This window comes from Schistocerca gregaria, chromosome 11 (assembly GCF_023897955.1).
Source record: "Schistocerca gregaria isolate iqSchGreg1 chromosome 11, iqSchGreg1.2, whole genome shotgun sequence".
Taxonomy (NCBI): Eukaryota; Metazoa; Arthropoda; class Insecta; order Orthoptera; family Acrididae; genus Schistocerca; species Schistocerca gregaria.
The window spans coordinates 134,527,446-134,551,652 of record NC_064930.1 but is presented as its reverse complement, the minus strand read 5'-3'; the positions used below and the strand labels follow the sequence as shown (position 1 = coordinate 134,551,652).

Sequence of the window (24,207 nt, the reverse complement as noted above, 5' to 3'; positions counted from 1 at the left end):
TTTCACTGTGTATGGAAATTCAACCTTTAAGGTGGTGAAACAGGTGGTGAAATGTTTTATGAAAATATTGTTGTGAAAGCATTTTTAAAGCCAAGTCTTGGAAACTGGTATTTGGCTTCTTGGATGGAAAAGTAGTAGTACGTGTGCCACTGTTTTTTGGAAATTCATCCCCTAAATGAGTGAGATAGGAGCAGACTTGATTCACTGATTTGTCATGCTCAGCACAAATTACCAAGGACAGAAACTTGAATTTGGAGAGGGTGTGGATCTTGTACTGTCTGTTCGAAATTCCACTTCTAAGCGGGTGAAATTGGGAATGAAAGGCTTTTTTGAAGTATGTCACTCTGAGGATAGCTTCGAAGCTCAAAAATTGGTATTTAGTTTCTCAATCAGAAACAAAAATTATGTATTTCAGCAGTTTTGGCAATTCAACCACTAAATAGGTAAAATAATGGGTGAAACTTTTTTTCGAAAATAAAATTATTAAAGACCTAGTAAAGCATTTTTGAGCTACATCTATGAAAATTAGTATTTTACTTCTCAGTTAGAAATGAAAAATACGTGTTTCAGAGAGTGAAACAGAGAATGAAAAGTTTTACGAAATTATTTCATTTTGAAAACATTTTCAAGCTAAATCCATGAAAATTTGTATTTGGCTTCTCTGTTAGAAATTAAAAAAAAAATACCGTTGGAAATTCAGTCCCTAATGGGGTGAAATAGGGAATGAAAATGTTTAAGATACTATTTCACCATATTAAAAAACTTAAAACTAAATCTATGAAAAATTGGTGTTTCACTTCTCGATTAGATCTAAAGAAATGTGTGTTATGTGATGAAAGTTGATATGGAAATATCACCCCAAGAATACAAAAGGTATCCAGCTGCAAGAATCACTTTTTAATCAGAAGTGCACCAGGAAGAGATCGTTTTTCTACAGACATAATTAGCATGAAAAGTATAGAAGGTGTTGCAATTTGCAAACAACATAAAAATTTGATTTAAGAAAAAAAGAAAATCTGTGCAGGCCATTCAGTGTACAAGAACGAAGTAGCGGGCACCAGTCTAGTTTATAGATACTGTGAAAAGTTGTTGTCTATGGTACACCCACAGTATCTTGCAGTATAGAATGCTGAAAAGAGTGTTCCAGTAGGTGGATGTATTTTCCAGTGTTGCCTTTTGAGTGTGCATGTGCTTGGTAGACGAAGTCCTTGAACGAGATACCGGAGCCTGTAGCTAAGCAGAAGTTAGTGTTTTAGTGTACGAGTTGGGCACCTTGGCATTTAGTAGGAACCAATAAATGATATTGCTGTCCATGGAAAGTTGATAGTGATGTTTATGTCTGTCCCTGTTGACTTTGAACAGTGTTCCTGTTTTGTTGTTGTGGTGTTTATAGGTGAGATTTGCCGAGAGCCAGTTGGACACAGCGCATTGAACTGTTAGCGGTGAACATATCCCAGTCCAGTGATCACCTGTTAGTAGCTTTTCTGAAAATAGTTATATAGCTACAGGCCTTTTAATTATTAACTTTAGTTGTGAGTAGTTTATTCCTGTCATGTGGGTTGGAGGAGGCTGGCAACTCATATTTAGACTGATGGTGGAGTACCATAGAGGAGGATTAATTTTGCAAACTTTTCCAACTAAGTCTGCAGTGTAGTATATCATTTAATTTGTCTCAAGTACTGCACCAACAAAACACGAATTCTGCCTGTGGTCACTAGTGGGCTTTTCTACAGTGCAGCGAAAACTCCGAAAAATGGACGAAAGGAACATTTCGTGCTTTATCAGTAAAGTAAACCAAAACCAAGTTGTTGCTGGTGGCTGCTGTACTCTATAATCCTCCTCTATAACCACAGTTCTGTGTTAATGTCATTATTTGCCAAAACATTTGAAATGCTTTCTTTGTCCATGGAATGGCCATCTATTCACTTGGTGAGGGTAAACTTTGTAGTAGATGTCTTTGAAATACATATAATTGGATATGAAGAAATCCCCGAAATAGAAGGCAATATAATTTAATACGAGGGTTGAGGCAAAAGTCGTGGCAAACGTGAAATGTACAGGTGAAAGGATGAGGTGAGAACTACACGTGTGGACACTGTAGAAAGTGTGAACATAGTGTCTCTCACATATTTATTATGGTAGTGAATAGAATGATACAATTTCATGTTTCAAAATGATTACAGCACCGCACATGTGCAGGTTATAGGACAAAACTGAGCCTAAAGGCCCTCAGAATGGACCTGCACTGCCAATAATGTGAGAGACACTGAATAGCATCTGCATCACCATTTGCCCCACCGTATCTTAATTAGGTCATCTGTTTCCAGAATGAGATTTTCACTCTGGAGCGGAGTGTGCGCTGATACGAAACTTCCTGTCAGATTAAGACTGTGTGCCACTCCAGAGTGAAATTCTCATTCTCGAAACATCCTTCAGGTAAACCATGTCTCCGCAATATCCTTTCTTTCAGGAGTGCTAGTTCTGCATGGTTCGCAGGAGAGCTTCTGTAAAGTTTGGAAGGTAGGAGACGAGGTACTTGCAGAAGTAAAGCTGTGAGGACAGGGCATGAGTCGTGCTTGGGTAGCTCAGTCGGTAGAGCATGCGTGCAAAAGGCAAAGGTCCTGAGCTCGAGTCTCGGCCCGGCACATAGTTTTAATCTGCCAGGAAGTTTAGTATCAGGGCACACTCCGCTGCAGAGTGAAAATCTCATTCTGGAAACATCCCCCAGGCTGTCGCTAAGCCATGTCTCCGCAATATCCTTTCTTTCAGGAGTGCTAGTTCTGCATGGTTTACAGGAGAGCTTCTGTAAAGTTTGGAAGGTAGGAGACGAGGTACTGGCAGAAGTAAAGCTGTGAGGACGGGGCGTGGGTCGTGCTCAGGTAGCTCAGTTGGTAGAGCACTTGCCCTCGAAAGGCAAAGGTCCCGAGTTCGAGTCTCGGCCCGGCACACAGTTTTAATCTGCCAGAAAGTTTCAGGTCATCTGTTGTCGCACAGCATTGTCAAATGTCTTCCCATGTTGCAAACCACCTACCACATAGTGGTTTCCTTACTTTTCGTACAAAGTCAAAGTCGCAGGGACAGAGGACAGGAGAGTGCAGCAGGTTCTCCAACTCGTCCCACCCCAGCATCAAAGTTGCCATTGCACACACTGTGCTTTATTTGATTTTGTGTTGTCGTGCAGCACTACTGCACCATCCACGAGATCTGGACATTTGTCCCAATTGTCAAGTGCTACCTGTCGCACGAGGAAGGCCCTGGTAGTGCCTTGTGCCCGTGTGGGCATACATGATAATCACCATCAGTTTCACGAGAGAAATATTCTGAGGGAACTTCCGCTGCCTCAGTGATCCGATATGTCGTCATCCCACGGACTGACATTAGAGTTCCAGTTTGAACACCCTCGCTCAAACTTTGTCGGTGGTGATTATTCGTGACAGGGATTGGCAGCTGTCCTATTGCCAGCGTGCTAATTGGTCAGAGGGTTATGCGTATGGCATCCACTGTTGAAGTTCCATCGAGTCATCTGTTACTCGTTGTGATGCGATTTTACACAGTTGCAGCTCTGTCCAAAATATCCTGTGATACCACAGTGAGCTTCTCAATGCCACTCGCACACACTAACTCCAGTAGCATCCGCTATCTTCCCGTGGCAGCTGCTCAATTGCGGTACATGCCACATCGTTCCGCACACTGACAGGTTGTCCTGAGCATGCCGATCACCAGTTGCGTCACATCCTCACTGAAACTTTCTACCCACCGTGCTACTGTACGGTATGAGAGGCCATTATTCGCGGGAGGCTTACACTATTTCACTATGACATTTTCTCCCGTATGTCCCTGGAGAATATGCCTGTTTTCATGCACGCAAGATGCTCGACACGGCTCTTCACACGTCTTATTTGGCAGTGTGCTCTGTGCTACTACCAGCATTCACAGTCATCTGTTGTGAATACATACTATGGCTGCATAGCTTGCACACTACAAATAGCAGTGATCTACTCACATACCTGTGAAGAAAAAAAAAAAAAAATGCTTGCAAAGACTTTTGCCCCAACCCTATCCTCCAAGCATTACTTCTCACTAGCTAGCTTCATACACTATGTGATCAAAAGTATCTGGACACCAGGCTGAAAATGACTTAAAGTTAGTGGCGCCTTCAAGCGGTAATGCTGGAATTCAATATGGTGTTGGCCCACCCTTAGCCTTGATGACAGCTTCCACTCTCGCAGGCATACGTTCAATCAGGTGCTGGAAGGTTTCTTGGTGAATCGCAGGCCATTCTTTACGGAGTGCTGCACTGAGGAGAGGTATCGATGTCGGTCGGTGAGGCCTGGCACGAAGTTGGCGTTCCAAAAACCTCAAAGGTGTTCTATAGGATTCAGGTCAAGAGTCTGTGCAGGCCAGTCCATTACAGGGTTGTTATTGTTGTGTAACTACTCCGCCACAGGCCGTGCATTATGAACGGGTGCTCGATCGTGTTGAAAGATGCAGTCACCATCCCCGAACTGCTCTTCAGTAGGGGGAAGCAAGAAGGTGCTTAAAACGTCAGTGCAGGCTTGTGCTGTGATAGTGCCATGCAAAACAACTACACCATAACACCACCGCCTCCGAATTTTACTGTTGGCACTACACACGCTAGCAGATGACGTTCACCGGGCATTTGCCATACCCACACCCTACCATCTGATCCCCACATTGTGTACCTTGATTCGTCACTCCACACAACACTTCTTCAGTGTTCAATCGTCCAATGTTTTCGCTCCTTACATGAAGCGATGTGTTGTTTGGCATTTACCGATGTGATGTGTAGCTTAAGAGCAGTCTCTCGACCATGAAATCCAGTTTTCTCACCTCCCGCCTAACTGTCATAATACTTGCAGTGGATCCTGATGCAGTTTGGAATTCCTGTGTGATGGTGTGGATACGTGTCTACCTATTACGCATTATGACCCCTCTTCAACTGTCGGCAGTCTCTGTCAGTCACCAAATGAGGTCGGCCTGTACACTTTTGTGCTGTACATGTCCTCCACATTTCCACTTCTCTACCGCATCGGAAACAGTAGACCTAGGGATGTTTAGTTGTGCGGAAATCTCGCGTGCAGGCGTATGACACAAGTGACACCTAATCACCTGACCATGTTCGAAGTCCGTGAGTTCCATGGAGCGCCCCATTCTGCTCTCTCACAATGTGTAATCACTACAGAGGTTGCTGATATAGAGTATCTGGCAGTAGGTGGCGGCACAATACGCCTAATGTGAAACACTTATGTTTTTGTGGGTGACCGGCTACTTTTGATCACATAGTATATCTAGTAGTCAGTCACAAAATTATTACACCTGGGAATGAGGGTGCTTCTGTCTGCTTATTGTAAGCCAGATTGTTAATGTGTGGACTACTGACCTGAAAGCATTGACAGGGTGATGCATTTTCTTCAGTCACCACTGCACTTATTTACGGTAATGTCACTGCGTTTTTCCAATAACAGCCGAGTGCAATAATATCATGGTTAATTAGTACAGTCACATAAATTTAACATTTACTGCTGCCCTAGTTGTGCCACTGTTGTTGTAGGGGAGTTCAATGCCATGGAGAACAGAGGTTTGTATCGGAGACTGAATATACTAGATTTTATTACAAATAAAAGGCTCCCTTTCAGCTGTTCTTTCTTGGACTTAAATCTTCAACAGTTAGAAGTGTGAAAGTCACATGTTCACCATGAGAAATAGGAAGATCGTGTCAAATGTGGAAGGTAATGTGGATGTACACCGAACTTTAACAGAGTACCTAAAAAATTAGAAAAAAAATTATTATTTTAAAAAATAGCTGTTTGACTCCTGTTTTTTAATACAGGGTGATTCGGTTAACCCAGTGGTTCCCCGACCTTTTGGCACTGTATAGCACTCTACAGCTTTACATTTTTTTAAATTTCGGTGTACCAGTACCAGTGTTTACAAACACTTGTGGAAGGGAGGGGGGTGAGGGGGTGCCTGCCAGAGGGGTGAGGAATGTTACGGGAAAAATAATTTTTGCAATCTGGCTCGGTGCCAGTTTTTGCGTAGTGCTGGTCAACAACTGTATGGTAGAAATGTGACACAAGTAATAAGGATTCTTGCAAGGACGTTTTTACGAGGCTGTTCATGTCCACATGTGGTAGTTATTTGTAGCAAATAATGTGAAAGTAAATTAAGCTGGCACTGATACAAATACTCATTGGGTAAGGGGGTAAAGAAATTTAAAATATTTTATTAATCTTTTACTGTAGCTTTCAGCCTACTTATGGTTATGTGTTGGTTTAGGTTTTTTAACTGAATCCTTGGAGGTAGGAACCTCCTTCATCGTCGTATATTTGTCACAAAATTAAGTTTAACTTCACATCACAATTACAGTAGTCAAGAATCGGCTCATTGTAACTCACAAACTCCACTTCCAGACACAAGCTTTCTTCATACCGCCATGGTATTTTGTGCAACACACAACAAAGCAACAATAACAAGAATAAACAGAACAGTTCACTGCATAATGGCTACTGCAGCACTACACTTTGGTATACCGCTTAAGGCAGCAGTAGTTACAAAGCAGCTCGAAAACTTTGGAATAATCACCAATAAGAACCATTCAAAATATCACCAACATTAAAACAAGATGAATCATTCACAGAGAAGACAGGGACAACTGATAAAGGAAGAGGTGGAGAGGGTACAATCCTACCTTCCTCTGTCGTATGCGCAAACCAAAACAAACTTACTGTTCCAAAAACATTTTCCTTAACATTATACACACACTGTGTTTGGCAATCTGTTTCCTCACTATTGTTATACTTTACAAATAAAATAATTTTAACTTACATCAGTATGTGTGTTGTTTACTTGTACACATACCATCTGAGATTCTAGAACTGTTTAAAAATTCTTACTTTTGTTTTCACTCAGATGAATCGTGAAGAAGTGAATGAGCTTTAGCCTCTTTTCTTGGTTCCATCAAAATGAACTAAAACTAATTGTAACTAAAATCAAAATCATACAGTTTTAAGCTAAAGCATTAGAATGGAGTGAAATAAAGGTAACTGGCAATGGTCAGGTTTTCAGAGAAGCAAAGCACATAAAGTTCTTAGACTTAAATCTCAATAAAAATCTAAATTGGAAGGTAGACATTGACTACATAGCAAAAAATCTTAACAACTTAGTATTTGCAATGTGTATTTTGGCAACTGCCACATAGTAGACATCAGAAAGATAGTCTGTCATGGTTACTTTGAGTCAGTTTTATTCACTATGGCATAATCTTGTGAAGAAATATAGCAGATGTCATGAAATTCTTAGTATTGCAAAAGAAAACAATTAAAAACGTGTGTGCTGCCAAACAACGGGTATCCTGTTGACCACTGTTAAAAAAATTTAAAAATTCCATTGATTCTCTTCCTTTACGTATATGAGCTGTTGCTATTCATACAGAAAAATCTGCAAACACCGCTCTCTTTCTGTTATGACCACAACTACAATTCTTGCCACAGAGAATTTTAAACTCCCAATGCACTGTTATAGCACTATGCACAAACACCAGAGTATATGGGGTTAAAAATTTACTATACAATAAAAGGCAGTAATATGTTTAACATGGAGCTTGGATTGCTGAAAAGATTACTCTATACTCTTCTGGTGAAAAGTGTTATTTATCTATTGAAGAATTTTCATGGAGAACAGCTAAACAGTTTTTTATATATACTGAAAACTATAGTATGTATTTGTGTGGCAGTAACTCAGAGATGTAGCTATATAAAATAAAGTAAACATTGGTATATCAGTACATCAGATCGAATTATTTGAAAATTTTATGTTACAAGAGGAACAAATTGCATTTAAGGTAATTACCAAGAATGATTGCCTATTGAAGTAATGGTATCCAAACGACATATATCAAACATGCGACTGTAAATCGATCATGCAAGTCTCGTGGCGGGCGTTATGATCAATTATTTGTGATCATCATTTTTATCTGTTTTCCATTGTTTGTTTGTTTGCTCTTTCCTTCGCAAATTATTTGTGACTTTCTTGGGAACCCCAGACGATTTCTGTACATACTGAGTGTGATATCTGGTGTTCCTAATGTTTCTTTGTCGGATTCTCTCACATGGAAAAACCTAATTCCATGCTTATCTAGCGTACAAAACTGTTTGACTTTTTACCACAAATATGGAGTTCTACCAGATGATGAAAGGAAGGACTGTGTTGACTGTGGTGTTGCAAACTGTGTAAAACTTCGTAAGATGAGTTTCAATGCTGAAATACCATTTCAGTTTCATTGTGGGCAGTTCGGAAAACAACCCAGTATCAGGAAGAATACGTGGTTCGACTCTTCCAAGTTATTCATACAGACCAGCATAATTCTTCTATTGTGCTGCATTTGAGAGTACATGTTACAAGCAACAGCATCAGAAACTGAGATATATGCAAATACCATGTGTGACTATTTCGGGTTTTGCAAAGAAGTCTGTTATGTGGTAGTGACAAATGACAGTGTACCAATTGGTGGAGTGAGTAAAGTTGTGGAAGTAGACGAATCTCATATAGCTAGACGGAAGAACCAGAGAGGATGACCTTCAAAAAGTGAAATAGATCACATTTGGGTATTCAGTGGAATAGAGATTCCCAGAAGTGTTTTGTTGTGAGTATTGACAAGAGAAGGTCACTTTAGTGGGTCTGATAAAGCACTGGAATTAAAGTTGTTACAGACGGGTTTAGTTGTACACGACTCTGAAAGCTGAAGGATTCGGCCATGAGTGCATGAACTACTCTATGGAGTTTGTGTCTTCGGATGACCCTCATGTCCACATGCAGAATATTGAGTGGCTATAGAAATCACTGAAGTCTTCCATTAAAAGAGAAGGGTGTCCAGGACAAAGAGACAAACAGTACTTGTTTCAGAACCTCTATTTCCACAACTTGCGTTTGCAGGGAAACGTTAACGCATGTGACACTCTGCCAATATTCTTGTGATATTGGCAGAGTTTTTCCAGGCTGTGGCAAAAAGGGAATTGTCCCAACAGCATACACATAACATGGACTTTCACATGACAGTAACACCGATGACAAGTAAGTCGTTTCCTTTGTAATTACAAGCATTTTTTTTAATGCTCTTCTTTAGTCATTGCTGTAGTGACCACCATAGACATAACGCCCGCCACAAGACTCACACGATCGATTTACAATCACACGTTCGATATACGTGTCGTTTGAACTCCACGACTTCAATAGGCAATCATTCTTGGAAATTACACAGTAGTGTAAGTTGAAAACTAGTCCTCGTCCCTAGACACTCTGCAGAATATCTGCTTTACTCCAAATATATTAATAAGTAATCTAGGTTATCTTTAGTCATGATTGGTTGCTAGTATGTTAAATACAAAAGCAGCCAGCAGTGGTTAGAGTGGAGGTGATGACCCCATTTGTTGGACTGAAACTTGTGATAACTTGTACTAAGACAGTGGTAAAATCTAAACCACACTGTTGTATTAGGATGCAGCTTGTAGAATATAGATTTGAAACCCAGAAACAAAACAATGTGGCAAGCTAATGATACCAAAACCATGTTTGAAGAGAATTTCTATAATCCTCAGCTTGAACAGGAGGCAGATAAAACCCAAGGTAACTTCAGGAAACACCTGGACATAGTGGGATTAGGGATAGAATGCCACAAGTGCAGACTATGTGGTACAGTGGGTGAAACAGTGCAACATTTAATCATCCACTGGGAAAACTGGAGGCCAGAGACAGAAAATATTTGGGCCATTAATTCTGGAAGACATTGTGGCTAAATGCTGCACAGTAAACTTAATTTTTGTGTGGGGAACAGGGGCTAGGTCCACCGTTGTTGTCTCCCAATGTAAAATCAAATCAAATGCCAGTGGTGGTTATTTCTGCCTGTTAATGTTGAACTTGAAGTGTTCCACATCCCGAAAGGTTCTCCTTCATGGTGTGATTTATGGGGCATGACGTATGAATTAACGAACGAACAATGCATAGAAGTCAACAAACTTTTAACAGTCTGTGATAACTTCAAGGGAATGGTGAAAAAATGACAGCAACAGGTTCATAACAGATGAAAAGAAAAATTCCATCCAGAAATTTATTAAAATCATAAAGACTGTATGTCCAGTACTTACCGTCAGGCGGCACATCATCCAGTACAGCTGACAGGCACAAATAAAAATAAATAATGACTGCACTCGTATAAGGTTCATTCTTCAGGGTAGGAAAGGAGAAAGGATTGGTGAAGGTTTGAAGAGGAGGATATGAGGTTTGGTGGTGGGTGGGAAAGGAGTGGGTGTCTCAGAAGCTACAGTAAGAAGAAATAAGTTTGGTGAATAAAGGAGACAAATATCATGGTTATTTTTTTTTATCTATTGTGGGAAGTTGGACAGTTAGTATGGGAATTGTTAAGGTGAAGCCTTATACATAATGCCAAAAGTCACTCAACATTGGAGGAACAGTGTGTGGGGATGTAACTTGGCTATGGTGAAAGCCATGGAAGGAGTGTTGGTATTAGAGCATGGAATTAGTAACATTTATGGATTTTTTGGGGAGAAGGTTAGTGATATGAATTATAACACTACAGGGAAAGAGGTCTGCACAAACAAGCAAACGGATCTCTGGCCGAAGGTGGAATGAAATAATTGACACTAAACAATATTGCAGGAAAGAATTATTGTTAAACCTAGGTAAAGATCGATGAGCATATGAAATAAGACTGCTAATCAACGGAAAAATGTAGCTTGATGGGAAACGAGCCTACTGAATTAAAAAAAGGCTACCAAACAGAGGAAGACATTCGACGAACTTACGAAAAAAAAATAGTTACTTTAATCAAGAAGATCGCCAAATTGAAGAAAAGGAGCGGCAAACAGATATCGAAGTTCGTGAGCGACGAAAGACCATCATACCAGAGAAAAAAAAAGAACGTCGTCAAAGAAAAAAAGCTGACAGTCAAAGAAAAAACATAACCGATGGTAACTACTTTCTCTACAACCAAAAAGAAAAAAAAACCACGCATTTGGAAAGAGGTGTTAACATAAACACAGAATAGCTGCACAAAAAGCCAACATATGGACATTCAACACTCATTTTCAACAGGCAGACGCAATTTTAACAGGGTCTGATACCGTTTACGTGAAAGCATCGTGACAAATGTGCTATTTTACATTTGAAAAACTGACAAGTACGTATTACCAGTAATCCCCGATCCGCACTACAATGCGTGTGATGCTGTATGGCGATGGCCAAAAGCCAAAAAAGAAAGGAAAAAATGTTACTTAAATACATGCAACAATAACTATACATTCCATGTTTGTGATAAAACAACACATTCGTATCATCCGCCAGGGATTACACTTAAAAATCATGTGCGTATCTTGTACCATAGTCGTCTAATGGCTAAAGGTGATTTAGTGTAAGCTTGGTTGAGCATTTGGCAGGCAGTTTTGCACAAGCAGTTGAAATGTGGAAGCCGCTAGTTCGATTTTGCCAACAACCCAACCTTGCTTGATTGTATGAACCAACTTTGTTAATACCTGTATAAGCAAATGTCAATTGGGAGCCTTCGTGTCGGCATAATTTGAAGCGATTTGAAGCAAATTATAGCTGATTACGCTGCGAGTTGCTCGAACATATAAAAACCAATCTAGTGACAACACTAGTAGGACGGAAGGGCTAATACCGTAAGGGTTTTTAATGAAAGGATTTATTGAGTGATGTGAGATCTGTTCATCATGAATTTGTGGGAGTAAATTGCCAATTTTGGCTCTTTATTGTCGGTTTAACGCGATTTTTTGTACTCGTTGACTCGAAATATTATGCCGCCTGTCCGCTGCTCTCTTTCTCATGACACACCCCGTTGCGGTCCCATCACACCTCACAGCGAGCGCTGCCAGTGTCTTTCCGCCACACACTTCAGTTACGGCAGTGCTTCTGGTCAGAAGTCTACTTTTTACGATGACACGAACTTAACGCCTCTCGTTGCTTCAATCGGCTTGCATGCAAATGGTTTCGTGTGTGTGTGTGTGTGTGTGTGTGTGTGTGTGTGTGTGTGTGTAGAAACGGTGTTACAATTTTGTTGTTTTGTGAGTGACTTTGTCGCGTGTAAATGAAAGCTTTGGCAGCTGTAAGAGCTGTAGCGCAGTTAATTCTTGCTTGCATGAAATCGCTGCGTAAGACAAGAGATTAAAAAAAAAAAAGCAAGCAAGGAACGTGTCGTGACAGTATAAAGAAAAAACAGCTTGTTTGCTCAGCGACCTTGCTGAAAGAAGTTGTACTGAAAGACCCTAGAAGTTATTTTAATCATCTGTACAACAATTTGTGAATGGAGAGCACCGCTATGAAGTTTTGAATAAATTAATATTGAATGAATAGTTCAGCTTTCCAGATTTCTGTAGCCTCTTCCACTGTCATTTTGCTTAAAAAAGAAACTATCAACTGCCGATGATGTAGTTATCTACAACGAAGTACTGTCTGAAAGATGGTGCATAAATATTCGGTGAGATCGTGATAAGATTTAAAAGTGGTGCTAAAATTTGCAGCATTTCTTTAAATGTTAAGAAATGTAAAATTGTGCACTTCAGAGAACGAAAAAATTTAGTATCCTATGACCATAAAGTCAGTGAGTCACTTTTGGAATTGGCCAGGTCATAGAAATACCAAGGTCTGACACTTTGTAGGGGTATGAAGTGGAATGATAACATACCGTCAGTCGTGGGCAAAGCAGGTGGTAGACTTCGGTGTATTGGTGGGAAGTGCAGTTAGTCTACAGAGGAGATTCTTTAAAAATCACTCGTGCGACCGGTTGTAGAATATTGCTCAACTGAGTGGGACCCTTACCAAATAGGACTAACGGGGGATATTGAAAGTATGCAGAGAAGGGCAGCACAAATGGTCACAGGCTTGTTTGATCCGTGGGAAGGTCAAAGGTACAGAAGGAATTGAACTGGAAGACTCTTGAAGACAGACGTAAACAATCCCGAAAAAGCCTGCTAACAAAGTGCCATACATAAACAATCCCGAGAACGCCTGCTAACAAAGTTTCAAGAAACAGCATTTAATGATCACTCTAGGAACATACACTATGTGATCAAAACTATCCTGACAACTGTCTGAAAACGACATAAAAGTTCGTGGCGCCCTCTATGGGTAATGCTGGGATTCAGTATGGTGTTGGCCCACCCTTAGCCTTGGTGACAGCTTCCATTCTCGCAGGCATACCAGCCCATTCTTCACGGAGTGCTGAACTGAGGAGAGGTATCGATGTCGGTCGGTAAGGCCTGGCACGAAGTCGGCGTTCCAAAACATCCCAAAGGCGTTATATAGAATTCAGGTCAGGATTCTGTGCAGGCCAGTCCATTACATGGATGTTATTGTCGTGTAACTACTCAGCCATAGGCCCTGCATTATCGTGTTGAAAGATGCATTCGCCATCCCCGAATTGGTCTTCAACAGTGGGAAGCAGTAAGGTGCTTAAAACATCAATGTAGGCTTGTGCTGTGATAGCTCCACGCAAAACAACAAGGGGTGCAAGTCCCCTCCATGAAAAACACGACCACACCATAACACCACCGCCTCCGAATGATGTTCTTAGCATTATTATACACGCTGGCAGATGACGTTCACCGGGCATTCACCTTACCCACACCTTGCCATCGAACCGCCACATTGTGTACCGTGATTCGTCACTCCACACAACGTTTTCCCACTCTTCAGTCGCCCAATGATTACGATCCTTACACCAAACGAGGCGTTGTTTGACATTTACCGGCGTGATGTGTGGCTTATGAGCAGCCGCTCACCTGCCACTTAACTGTCATAGTGATTGTAGTGGATCCTGATGCAGTTTGAAATTCCTGTGTGATGGTCTGGATAGCTGTCTGTCTATTACACATTACGGCCCTCTTCAACTGTCGGCGGTCTCTGCCAGCCAATAGAGGAGGTCGGCCTGTGCGCTTTTGTTCTGTACGTGTCCCTTCACGTTTCCACTTCATTATCACATAGGAAACAGTGGACCTAGGGATGTTTAGGAGTGTGGAAATCTCGCGTACAGGCGTATGACACAATTGATACCCAATCAGCTGATCACGTTCGATGTCCGCGAGTTCCACGGAGTGCCCCATTCTACTCTCTCACGATGTCTAATGACTGCTGAGGTCGCTGGCCGGGAGTACCTGGCAGTAGGTGGCTGCACAATGCACCTAATATGAAAAACGTATGTTTTTGGGGGTGTCCAGATACTGTTGATCACATTGTTTAATACTACCACCTACGAGTCACTCATAGGTATCGTAAGGATAAGATTACTGCACGCATGGAGGCACTCATTCTTCCCGCGCTCTATACGTGAATGGAACGAAAGAAATCTTAATAACTGGAACAATGGGATGTACCCTCTGCCATGCACTTCACGGTGGTTTGCAGAGCATAAATGTAGAAGACCATCATTCTTCCCGTGCCCAATACGTGAATGGAACGGAAGAAACACTAATAATTTGTACAATGGGACGTACCGTCTGCCACGCACTTCACAGTAGTTTGCAGAGTACAAATGAAGAACTGTATGCACCGAGTTCTGTTCTTGCAGACGTGGGCAGTTCGGCGCCCAGATGTATTGCTTGCCTGTATTTTTATTGATTCATTTGTATATGTACACTAATTGAATGATTTACTCTGCAGCCCACATATTGTCTACCAATCCGTGTTCAGATCGCGTATGATAGCGTCAAGCGCAGCATAACGTCGCTGCTTGTCTGTGTAGTCAACATCATTAAAATTCCACAAGCGCCTATGCGTAGCATTGATAAAACAAAACAAAAAAAGGCGAACAGTTTCACCGTTTTCCACCTCATATTTCAGTTTCTTTATGCTCTGCCGACACGTCTAATCTCAGTATCCATGCAACTATACCCCGTTAATCATAAAACTCTGATGTAAACAAACACATACCCGATGATTGGTCAGCAGCCGTTACTCTCGTACACTGGTGTTATTCCGCCCTTGGAAGTATGTCCAACTTACGTGTTAGATATCGTATTACTGTGTGACTGCAAATGAAACTTTGACATTCCGATGTATTAACAGCCATCGACGTTTTTCTTAATCACACTTTAGCTACGTAATTTTTATTTCAAAACTCGTGTACAGTCCCAGCCTTTGTAAGCGCTACTTATGTTCCGATTGTCCCGCTATTCAAATGTACCGCGAAAATGGATGACGCTGCTTCCTGCTTACGCGGAACAGCGTTAATGTCTGAAACAAGTTGTTCTTAATGTTTTTCACAACATTACGAAGACAAAGCAGCTTCTACGTTTTTGGAGAAACATGATGTGCCAATTGTCGAGACATGTAGCGTAACGGGTAGCGTGGTAGGTGGGTAACTGAGTGGACAGAGGATCGGTGGTTGTGATCTGCAATTTCCTTTTGTTCAGTTTGAATAGCTAAGTTATATAAATGTGAAATTTATTAAATATATCGTAAATAACTTGTACTTGACCATCATTTTTTCGAGAGAAATGGACGTACAGTGTGTTAACTGTAAGACGGCAGAGTTATCAGTGGAGCGCGGGGAGAGGGGGTAGCATTGGGTGGCGAGGGGAGTGGAGCCGTAGAGGGGGGGGGGGGGACAAGGCACTCCTTCCAGTTGTGCTGGCACTACAAATTGCGCCTCATGCTGATACGAAAGCAGACGAAAGGCTTGGAAGTAAAACTCGCTTTAAATGTTATTCTTAAACGAAACTGAAATCGTCATGTATACATTAAAATCTATATATATACACAGGGTGTTACAAAAAGGTACGGCCAAACTTTCAGGAAACATTCCTCACACACAAATAAAGAAAAGATGTTATGTGGACATGTGTCCGGAAACGCTTAATTTCCATGTTAGAGCTCGTTTTAGTTTCGTCAGTATGTACTGTACTTCCTCGATTCACCACCATGATTTCATACGAGATACTCTATTTGTGCTGCTAGAACATGTGCCTTTACAAGTACGACACAGCATGTGGTTCATGCACGATGGAGCTCCTGCATATTTCAGTCGAAGTGTTCGTACGCTTCTCAACAACAGATTCGGTGACCGATGGATTGGTAGAGGCGGACCAATTCCATGGCCTCCAAGCTCTCCTGACCTCTTCCATGCGGCGGAGGACATTTTGAACATTTCCTGTAACAATGTGTTTGAAGTCACGCTGGTACGTCCTGTTGCTGTGTGTTTCCATTCCATGATTAATGTGATTTGAAGAGAAGTAATAAAATGAGCTCTAACATGGAAAGTAAGCGTTTCCGGACACATGTCCACATAACATATTTTCTTTCTTTGTGTGTGAGGAATGTTCTTGAAAGTTTGGCCGTACCTTCTTGTAACCCCCTGCATATTTGTCTGCTATGCCCTCACAAACCATTCATCCGATTGCAATGAAACTTGCAAAAAGAGTAATAAACAATGTTTCAACAATTAAGTCACTGTAGCATGCGTAGCGCAATTGGCTAAGTAGAAATTTGTAGTGCAGTAGACCTCTGTTCCATTCCCACTGCTCGCAATTTTTTTTTTTCATTCCCCGCAATGTTAAACTAATAATTATAAAATTTAAATATACTTAAACAGGTCATATAGTATAAAGTAACTGCCAATCGCTATGTACAAAAATGAATGTATGTATGTATGTCTGCCCTCTGTGCGTTCCCAAACCATTCATCCGATTGCGATGAAATTTTGGTGATTTCTTCTTCGTGCGCACACGTAGGTTCCTAGCCGAAAAAGAAATAAGACACATCTTGAGCAGATATATAAACAATGAGTTGCCACCGCGGGAAAATACCCAGATTTATGCATCCACTATTTGAGAATGGGGGCACTTAGCGACTAGCAACAAACGTTACATACAATTTCAAACCTTTACGAAAATTTTTCTCGCTGACAGTCCCCCCCCCCCCCCCCCTTCCACAAAATAATGAAAGGAAAAAAGGTTGTCGCTTACTACATATTCTCAGTACATACCGTAAATCTGCCGTAGTAGGCATGACGTTTTAATGTATTATTTCGTTACTATTAACTCTAATCGCAACATATTTCGCATACAGTATCCCATATATCAATAAATGCGCCGGCAAATGTATGTCTCTTTACGACATATAATTCAGGGATATGACGTGGTAAACATCGAGATGCGTGAAAAAGTGCCGCGTCAGGCATGATGTTTTGTTCTATTATTTCTTCACTACTAACACTATTCGCAACACGTTTCGCAAACAACAATGTTGGCAGCAGTCGAAACTGCGTGCCTACCGAAGCCTCCCGACGTTTACCGACTTCTACCGATTCAGGACTAGGGAGAGGTCTGCAATCTAAAAGTTTACACACTGTATTCCAGTTTCTAATTACATACGGTATCACACCAAGAATTATGATTTTCATTGCAAATAATCATCGATATATTATAAAAGATTGTGAATATTTTGAATTTTTTAAAACATTACACAATTAAAGTTTTTGGAGAAAATGAAAAATCAGTTACCCTTCGTTTGAATATGCCCTTTGTTTTATAGGACAGACGAGGTCTCTCACGAGCCAGAGCGGCATCACGAGCCAGAGCGGCAACGTCGTAGAAACATGGGAAACGATAATTTTCACGGAGTCGTCAAATGCTGCATGTTTACAGTTGTCACCTTAACACTACAGTCACCCAACAGAATTGATCAGGAGCCAAGTTAAGGGATATGTCACGAGATACACACATTGTTCTGAGAGATTTGAATGTAATGACACTTCTTAACAAATAGTGTACTCCTGAACTTAAATTTCCACCTGTTTTAATGATTGACGTACAAAAACAACTTCACGGTCCAGTAGCAACAGAATTCGTGCTTCTTTACCTTATTTGAAAATCTGAGGAAGTTACGTTTGTACTGGGTTGCTTTTACAAGAAACTGTTAACATATGGGTGCTCTTCTTTAAGTATCTTGGTTGACTCTGGGGTGAGGAGCACTGAATGTTAATAAAATATCTTGCGGTTGTACACGTTGGGGGAGGGGGTTGGAGACAGAAGGAGAGGCAAAAGAGAGATACTTGTTTAGTCAAATAATTTTTTTTTATCTTATAAAGTTTCTCCTTTCAGTTGCAAGAGGGGAATATTTATCTTTTCTAATATGCATGTTTAAAAAAGTTCAAGTTCAGTAGTATTTTCGATCTATGAAGCTATTTTGTTTCCTGTTTAGAATTCCTTTCGTTGAAAACGACTGTAATCTAATGACTGGCAACAGTTGGACATTTACACACGTAAATTAGTTCACATTTCCAGTGACGATGTCAAACGAAAATAAATAAATAAATAAATAAATGAAAGAAACGAGTTAATTGTAAGGGGGTTGGGGTAAGTTTCGATAGCAAAATGGATCAAGTAAATATAGTTACTTGAATGTAAAATTTCCGAAGCTTGCAATGGGGCAAAGCATCTTCTCATACTGATCTACGTTTGTTTCGACAGGATTCAGTAATACAGACCTATGATCTTCATTTGTAGCTTTTCGATAGTAAGAAAATCTTTCATCTGAATAAAACTGCAGAATCCAAAACAATACCAAACATTTTGTCCAAGAATAAGAGATTTATAGTGATAAGCGCGCCCGGGCGTTTGTGTCTGGCGACAGACCTGGCGTTCGCCGTGCCTAGCTGACGTGACGTCACCAACAAGCGCCGAGGCCTATCTTTGAGTCGGTTTTGGTAGCGCACAGCATAAAACATTATCGGACTATTAGTGCACTCGGGACATCTTGGCTTGTGCTCCACGTGAAACGAAATCCAATGAAGTTTCAGCAAACGGGGGAGAACACATAGTGTAATGTTAAAATGAGGTTTATTCTTATGCAGTAATTTACAGAAATTTAGTAAAGCTGTTATGATCTGGCATAGGGAACTCGACAGTGCACATTAAGAGAGTATTCTGACAAGAAAACTGCACGGCTTTTGCTGGTGCATGTGTATTGCGTGGGTAGCAGCAGATCGATATCGCTCCATTTCGTTCTCAGTTGTAATCTACTGTAAATCACGTCGTTATCTTGATCCAAGTATAAGCAGTATCGTTTGTAAAGAGTTTTGCTGGGACGGGGTGGTAGCTGTTAGCAAGAGCATCAATATTTGCCAACCACAGTCACTGCTGGTACATTCTACTCCATGCTTTGAACTGACACACGTTTTTACGAAAGCTTAACGATTTTGTGCACGCCAGGAATCGAAACTTGTGACCTATATGAAACCATATTATTTTATCACACACAATTACGTTATATCTGCTACATTTCTACGACAGCGCCAAGTTACATTATGAGATTGGCAGTAGCCATAGTCAAAACATATCGGTCTGAAATGTTCCGACTTTCGTAGACGTTTGGTACGAATGAACGATGTAATAGGAAGCCCAAGAATCAAGAAATATTCGACAAATGGTTGGTATGTTCCTCGACTATTTTCCGCCAATAATTCAACGGTAGGGCAGGAATTTACGGCAATTAGTACTTTCAGATTTGTTACGCTGCATCCGTCAGAGAGATAAAAAATTATATTTGGCAAGTCAAACGTATTTACCTGACTGTGTTGTCGGGCGACACTCTATATAAATTTCACTTTTAATGATCGGAACCTCGTAAATACACTTTTTTTTACACCACATTACCTGCAACTACGTAGAAAACATTCCGTTGTAAAAGTTGTTCACGATCGCAAGCTAACCCTTAATGAGCGTTAGATAACATTTAACAGGCGTTCAACAAGACGACGTTAATCAGCTACGGAACGGAACAACTGAGCGGAAAAGACGGCGAGAGAGCAGAATCTTATCGCCAGACACGAGCAACATATGAAAATTACGCAACATATAGGATGAATATTGAGTTTGCAAATTAATGATTACATCTGTTACTTACGTTGGGTAATTTCAAAGATTTAGAAACACACTTATTATCTTTTAGGTTGCTCAGTTGTTTGTTATTTCTTTAAATTTAATAAAATCAACTAATGGTTTCGTTTTATCCTGCCCACTTGTCAAATATGGGGTGCCTAGGAAACCTTCTTTTCTCGTATCGCTAGACAACAGTTCAAGCAAATCGTATTAATGAATTTTATTAGAAAAGGAAATGGTTACAATACTGAACATTGTGCTAGATAGGTGCGTCACAAGCAAAGGGCGACAGACAAAATAAGAAATCTCTTCGGTATAGACAATGTCACATAATAGAAGTGAAATTCGGGGAAAAACAAGAAGGGCTCCATCCTCAAAGGTTGCAGGTTGAACATATGAAGAATGTCGATACAGGAACCATCGCTACAATAGTTTTAAATTGTCGTAGCTGTGTTGGGAAAGTACCAGAGCTCCTAGAGTTAATAAAAAGCACTGATGCTCTGAAAGCAGATAAGTTGTTCAGCCAACAGTTTTGCGAGGAACCTAATGGTGCTCAGAAAGGATAGGCTAAACACAGTTGGCAGTGGTTTACTGCTGATGGAAGTAGTTTATCATGTAGCGAAACTGAACCAGATAGTTCCTGTGAGTCAGTGTGGGCAGAGGTCATTCATTCTTGGCAATCGGAATATAATAATAATAATTGGATCCTTTATCGACCTCCCAACTCAGATTTTACAATTGCTGAAAGATTCAAAGAAAACTTGAGTTTAATTTCAGACACGTACCTGACTCGTGCAATTATAGTGGGTGGTGACTTTAATTTCCCCTTGATATGTTAGTGAAAATACATGTTTAAATCTGGATATAAACATAAAACATCCAAAATTGTGCTTAATGTGTTCTCTGTAAATTATTTTGAGCAGTTTGTTCATGAGCCCATGCGAATAGTAAACAGTTGTGAAAACAAACAAATAATCCTGAGGAAATAATGAGCATCAAAACTGATACAGGGATTAGTGAACACAGGGTTGTCATAGCGAGATTGCATATTGTAACCCCCAAATCTCCCAGAAATAAACGAAAAGTATAGCTATTCAAAAAGCAGATAAAAATTCACTTGATGTCTTCAAGAAAGACAATCTCTCTTCCACCAAATAACCAAGATAATTTTGGACCAGATTTGGCTTGAATTCAAAGAAATAGTATCAATTGGGATATTTATACGAAATAAATTAACAAACATAGCTGATCTGTCTTGGTACACAAAACAGATCAGAACACTGTCTCAGAAACAAAAAAGAAGCATGCCAAATTTATACAAACACAACTCCCCAAGATTGGCGATCTTTTACAGACACTCAAAATTTAGCACGGACTTCAATATATGATGCTTATAGTAATTTCCACAATGAAACTTTGTCTCGAAACTTGGCAGAAAATCTAGAGAGATTCTCGTTGTATGTAAAACATGCTAGCGACGAAACACAGTCAGTGCCTTCTTTGCACAATAGCAATAGAAATACTATCAGTGACAGTGCTGCCATGGTAGAGCTACTGAACATAGCCTTTCAAAATTCCATCAAAGACGACAAAGTAAATATTGGAGAATTTGAATCAAGAACAACTGCCAACATGAGTTACAACTTAACATTTAATAAAAGCAGGTCTTCTGGTCCAGACTGGATACCAGTTAGGTTCCTTTCAGAGTATGCTGGTACAATATCTCCATACTTAACAATCATATACAACTGCTTGCTCAACGAAAGATCTGTACCCAAAGCTTGGAAAGTTGCACAGGTCACACCACATTTGCACCTCTCAGTTTTACTCGGTGATGCCTTCAAAAGGTACTCATTCATTCGTTCAGTGTGTTCCGTAGCTCCTGTTGAGGAGGAGAATGTTAGGGATGTGGAGCAAGTCAATTTACTAACAAAATAAAGAAATAATAGAAACTTAATCTGTATTGACAATGAATTATCTCAGTACTGTTTAATACTATTTGTGCCTACACTAGCTAAATGAAACCCAGTATTTTAATTGGACATCTGGTGGTAAGCTAAAACTGCTTATTACCTACCTGTGCAAGAACAGAAGCTTTTGTACAGTACATTACTATTTCTGAGTTTTGGGCAACACCCCTATCTTCATACTTTTATGTCTCATCAAATTGAGAATTAATTGTTGAATGTTACTGTCAACAGGTGCAGCGAGCGATGCCTTCCGGCGAGCAAGTACTGCCTAAAGCACATCTTAAACGACCCAAACCAGATGCTCTACGTCCCCTGTGTCGGCCGCCGTAACTTGACCTTGGAGCAGCGTGACGAGGAATTTTCCAAAAGCAGGAAGAAGGCACGCCGTACTTCGACTGGTTAGTTCTGATTGTCTCTTGTCCTGCCTTCGTGAGGTTGACAAAAAACTATTACAGATCTTTCATAGAAGCACACATCATGGCCCAACATTTATAAAATGTGTCATAGAAGTAACCCAGTAACCCAGTACAGCTAGTTGTTCTGTGCATCTTAATTCTGACTCCTTGCTGTGATATGTAGCAAATCCATTTTACAATTAAGTACACTCACTTAGTGAACAATATGGCAACGTGCTGACCATTTACGTAATTTCTTAAATATTTTTTCCTTTAGTTCCAAGCATAAAGTGACTTCTACTTTATGATCTCTCTCTACCCCCCCTTCCCCTCCCTACACACACACACACACACACACACACACACACACACACACACACACACACACACACACAGTCTCTCTCTCTCTCCTCTCTCTCTCTCTCTCTCTCTCTCTCTCTCTCTCTCTCTGAAAAGATTTTGTGGCTGAATGCACCACTCCTTTCTCTGACAAATGAAGGCAGGGTGATGGATATTGTAAATCATTTCTCATTCTAGTATTTCTGAATGTTACTATTGTTTTCAAACTGTGATTGTTTACAAGAAACTTCAAGGTTCATCTGGAACTCTGTTTTAATACCAAGCATATTTTCGAGATAGCAGGGTACCTGGGCGAAACGTGTACAGTTTTATAGTTTTAAATAATGGCAGTATTTTGAATGTGTGAAGTCTTTGGGATATGGGTAGTTGTGGGAATGAAGAGAAACCATCTTTAAAAATGAACCAAATGATGCGAAATAATAATCGTGAATTTACAATACAACCTCATATATACATTTCCATACTTTATTGCTTGTAATTTTTAACTTTTGACCATAACATTTACAGTTATCCACTGTTGAAGAGAAGTTTGATGAGAAATAGGAGGTTTTAATTGCAGTTTGTACTTTAGGTGAAAATTATATATGCAGAATGAAGTTAGGAATGAAATTTTTGCCAAGGCCAGGATTCGAACACAGGTTTCCTGCTCACTAGGCACTGCACAGGCTACACTAGCACACGTCCCTCCTCGATCCACATTCCCATTCGTGCTTCAGCTCACTGGTATTCCCCCCAAAAATCAAACAACATTGCAGGGGCTCTCCAACTGTACTGGAATATCGCCTCAGCATCGAACAAAATGGGCCGTTCGAGTTTAGTGGGAATACCGGTGGGCTGAGGCCTGAACGGGAATTTGGATCGAGGAGGGATGCATGCTGGGATGTTCCCAGAAGTTGTGTGAAGCCACCGTGTCAGGGTGACTTAGTGGTTACCGCATCTGCCTATTGAGCAGGAGACCCGGGTTCGAATCCCAGCCTCGGTACAAATCTCCTCACGTGCACTATAGATGTTCGAGACTTTGAAGGTCTCCGGAACGATGTAGTTTCATTTGAATGACAAATATGTTTGTCATTTTCGAAACTATATTTGTTTAAAAAAATCAGCTTGTATGACAGGCGGAGATAATGGAGTACCCTAGCGCTGACTGTAATAACTGTCTTAAAAACAAATTAATTGCTATTTTTAATAGGATAATACAAAAACAGACTCGTGTACTCATGATTAATAGAAGTTAACTTTGTAAAATAAAGGTACGATACCCCTTTGTCTGTGATACTTAAAAGTTTGTTATTATGTTAAAATTTTCCTAAAATAATAAGTTTCAGTGCAAAATCGGTAGGCAAAGTCAGAAGCCGGATAAAAAATCTTCCTCACGATACATCGTTCGTTCCTATACGGTTAGTACGAGTCGAGAAATAGGAGTGTCGACTCGAGAAATAGTATGCACGGTGTAGTAGTTCCGAGTTAAAGTGAACACCTCATATATTCTAGTAACTTCCCTTAACAAAACCGAAGAACAGTTATTGTGTAGGAGAAAAAACTGAAGTTGATCCCTCT

At 40.4% G+C, this 24,207-nt stretch overlaps 1 protein-coding gene and 1 non-coding gene across 4 annotated transcripts in view; both read left to right on the top strand.

Annotated features, from left to right (window-relative positions):
- The window catches only part of LOC126295471 (treacle protein-like), a 270,716-nt gene that overhangs the window by 178,748 nt on the left and 67,761 nt on the right, over positions 1-24,207 (top strand). For all 3 annotated transcript variants that reach the window (XM_049988006.1, XM_049988007.1, XM_049988008.1), the window contains one exon: positions 22,127-22,293. In XM_049988006.1, coding sequence (XP_049843963.1) covers positions 22,127-22,293 — 167 coding nt within the window. The remainder of the gene's footprint in view (positions 1-22,126; positions 22,294-24,207) is intronic.
- Positions 2,873-2,947, top strand: Trnas-cga (transfer RNA serine (anticodon CGA)). The gene has a single exon. It is a non-coding gene; the product is annotated as a tRNA-Ser (tRNA).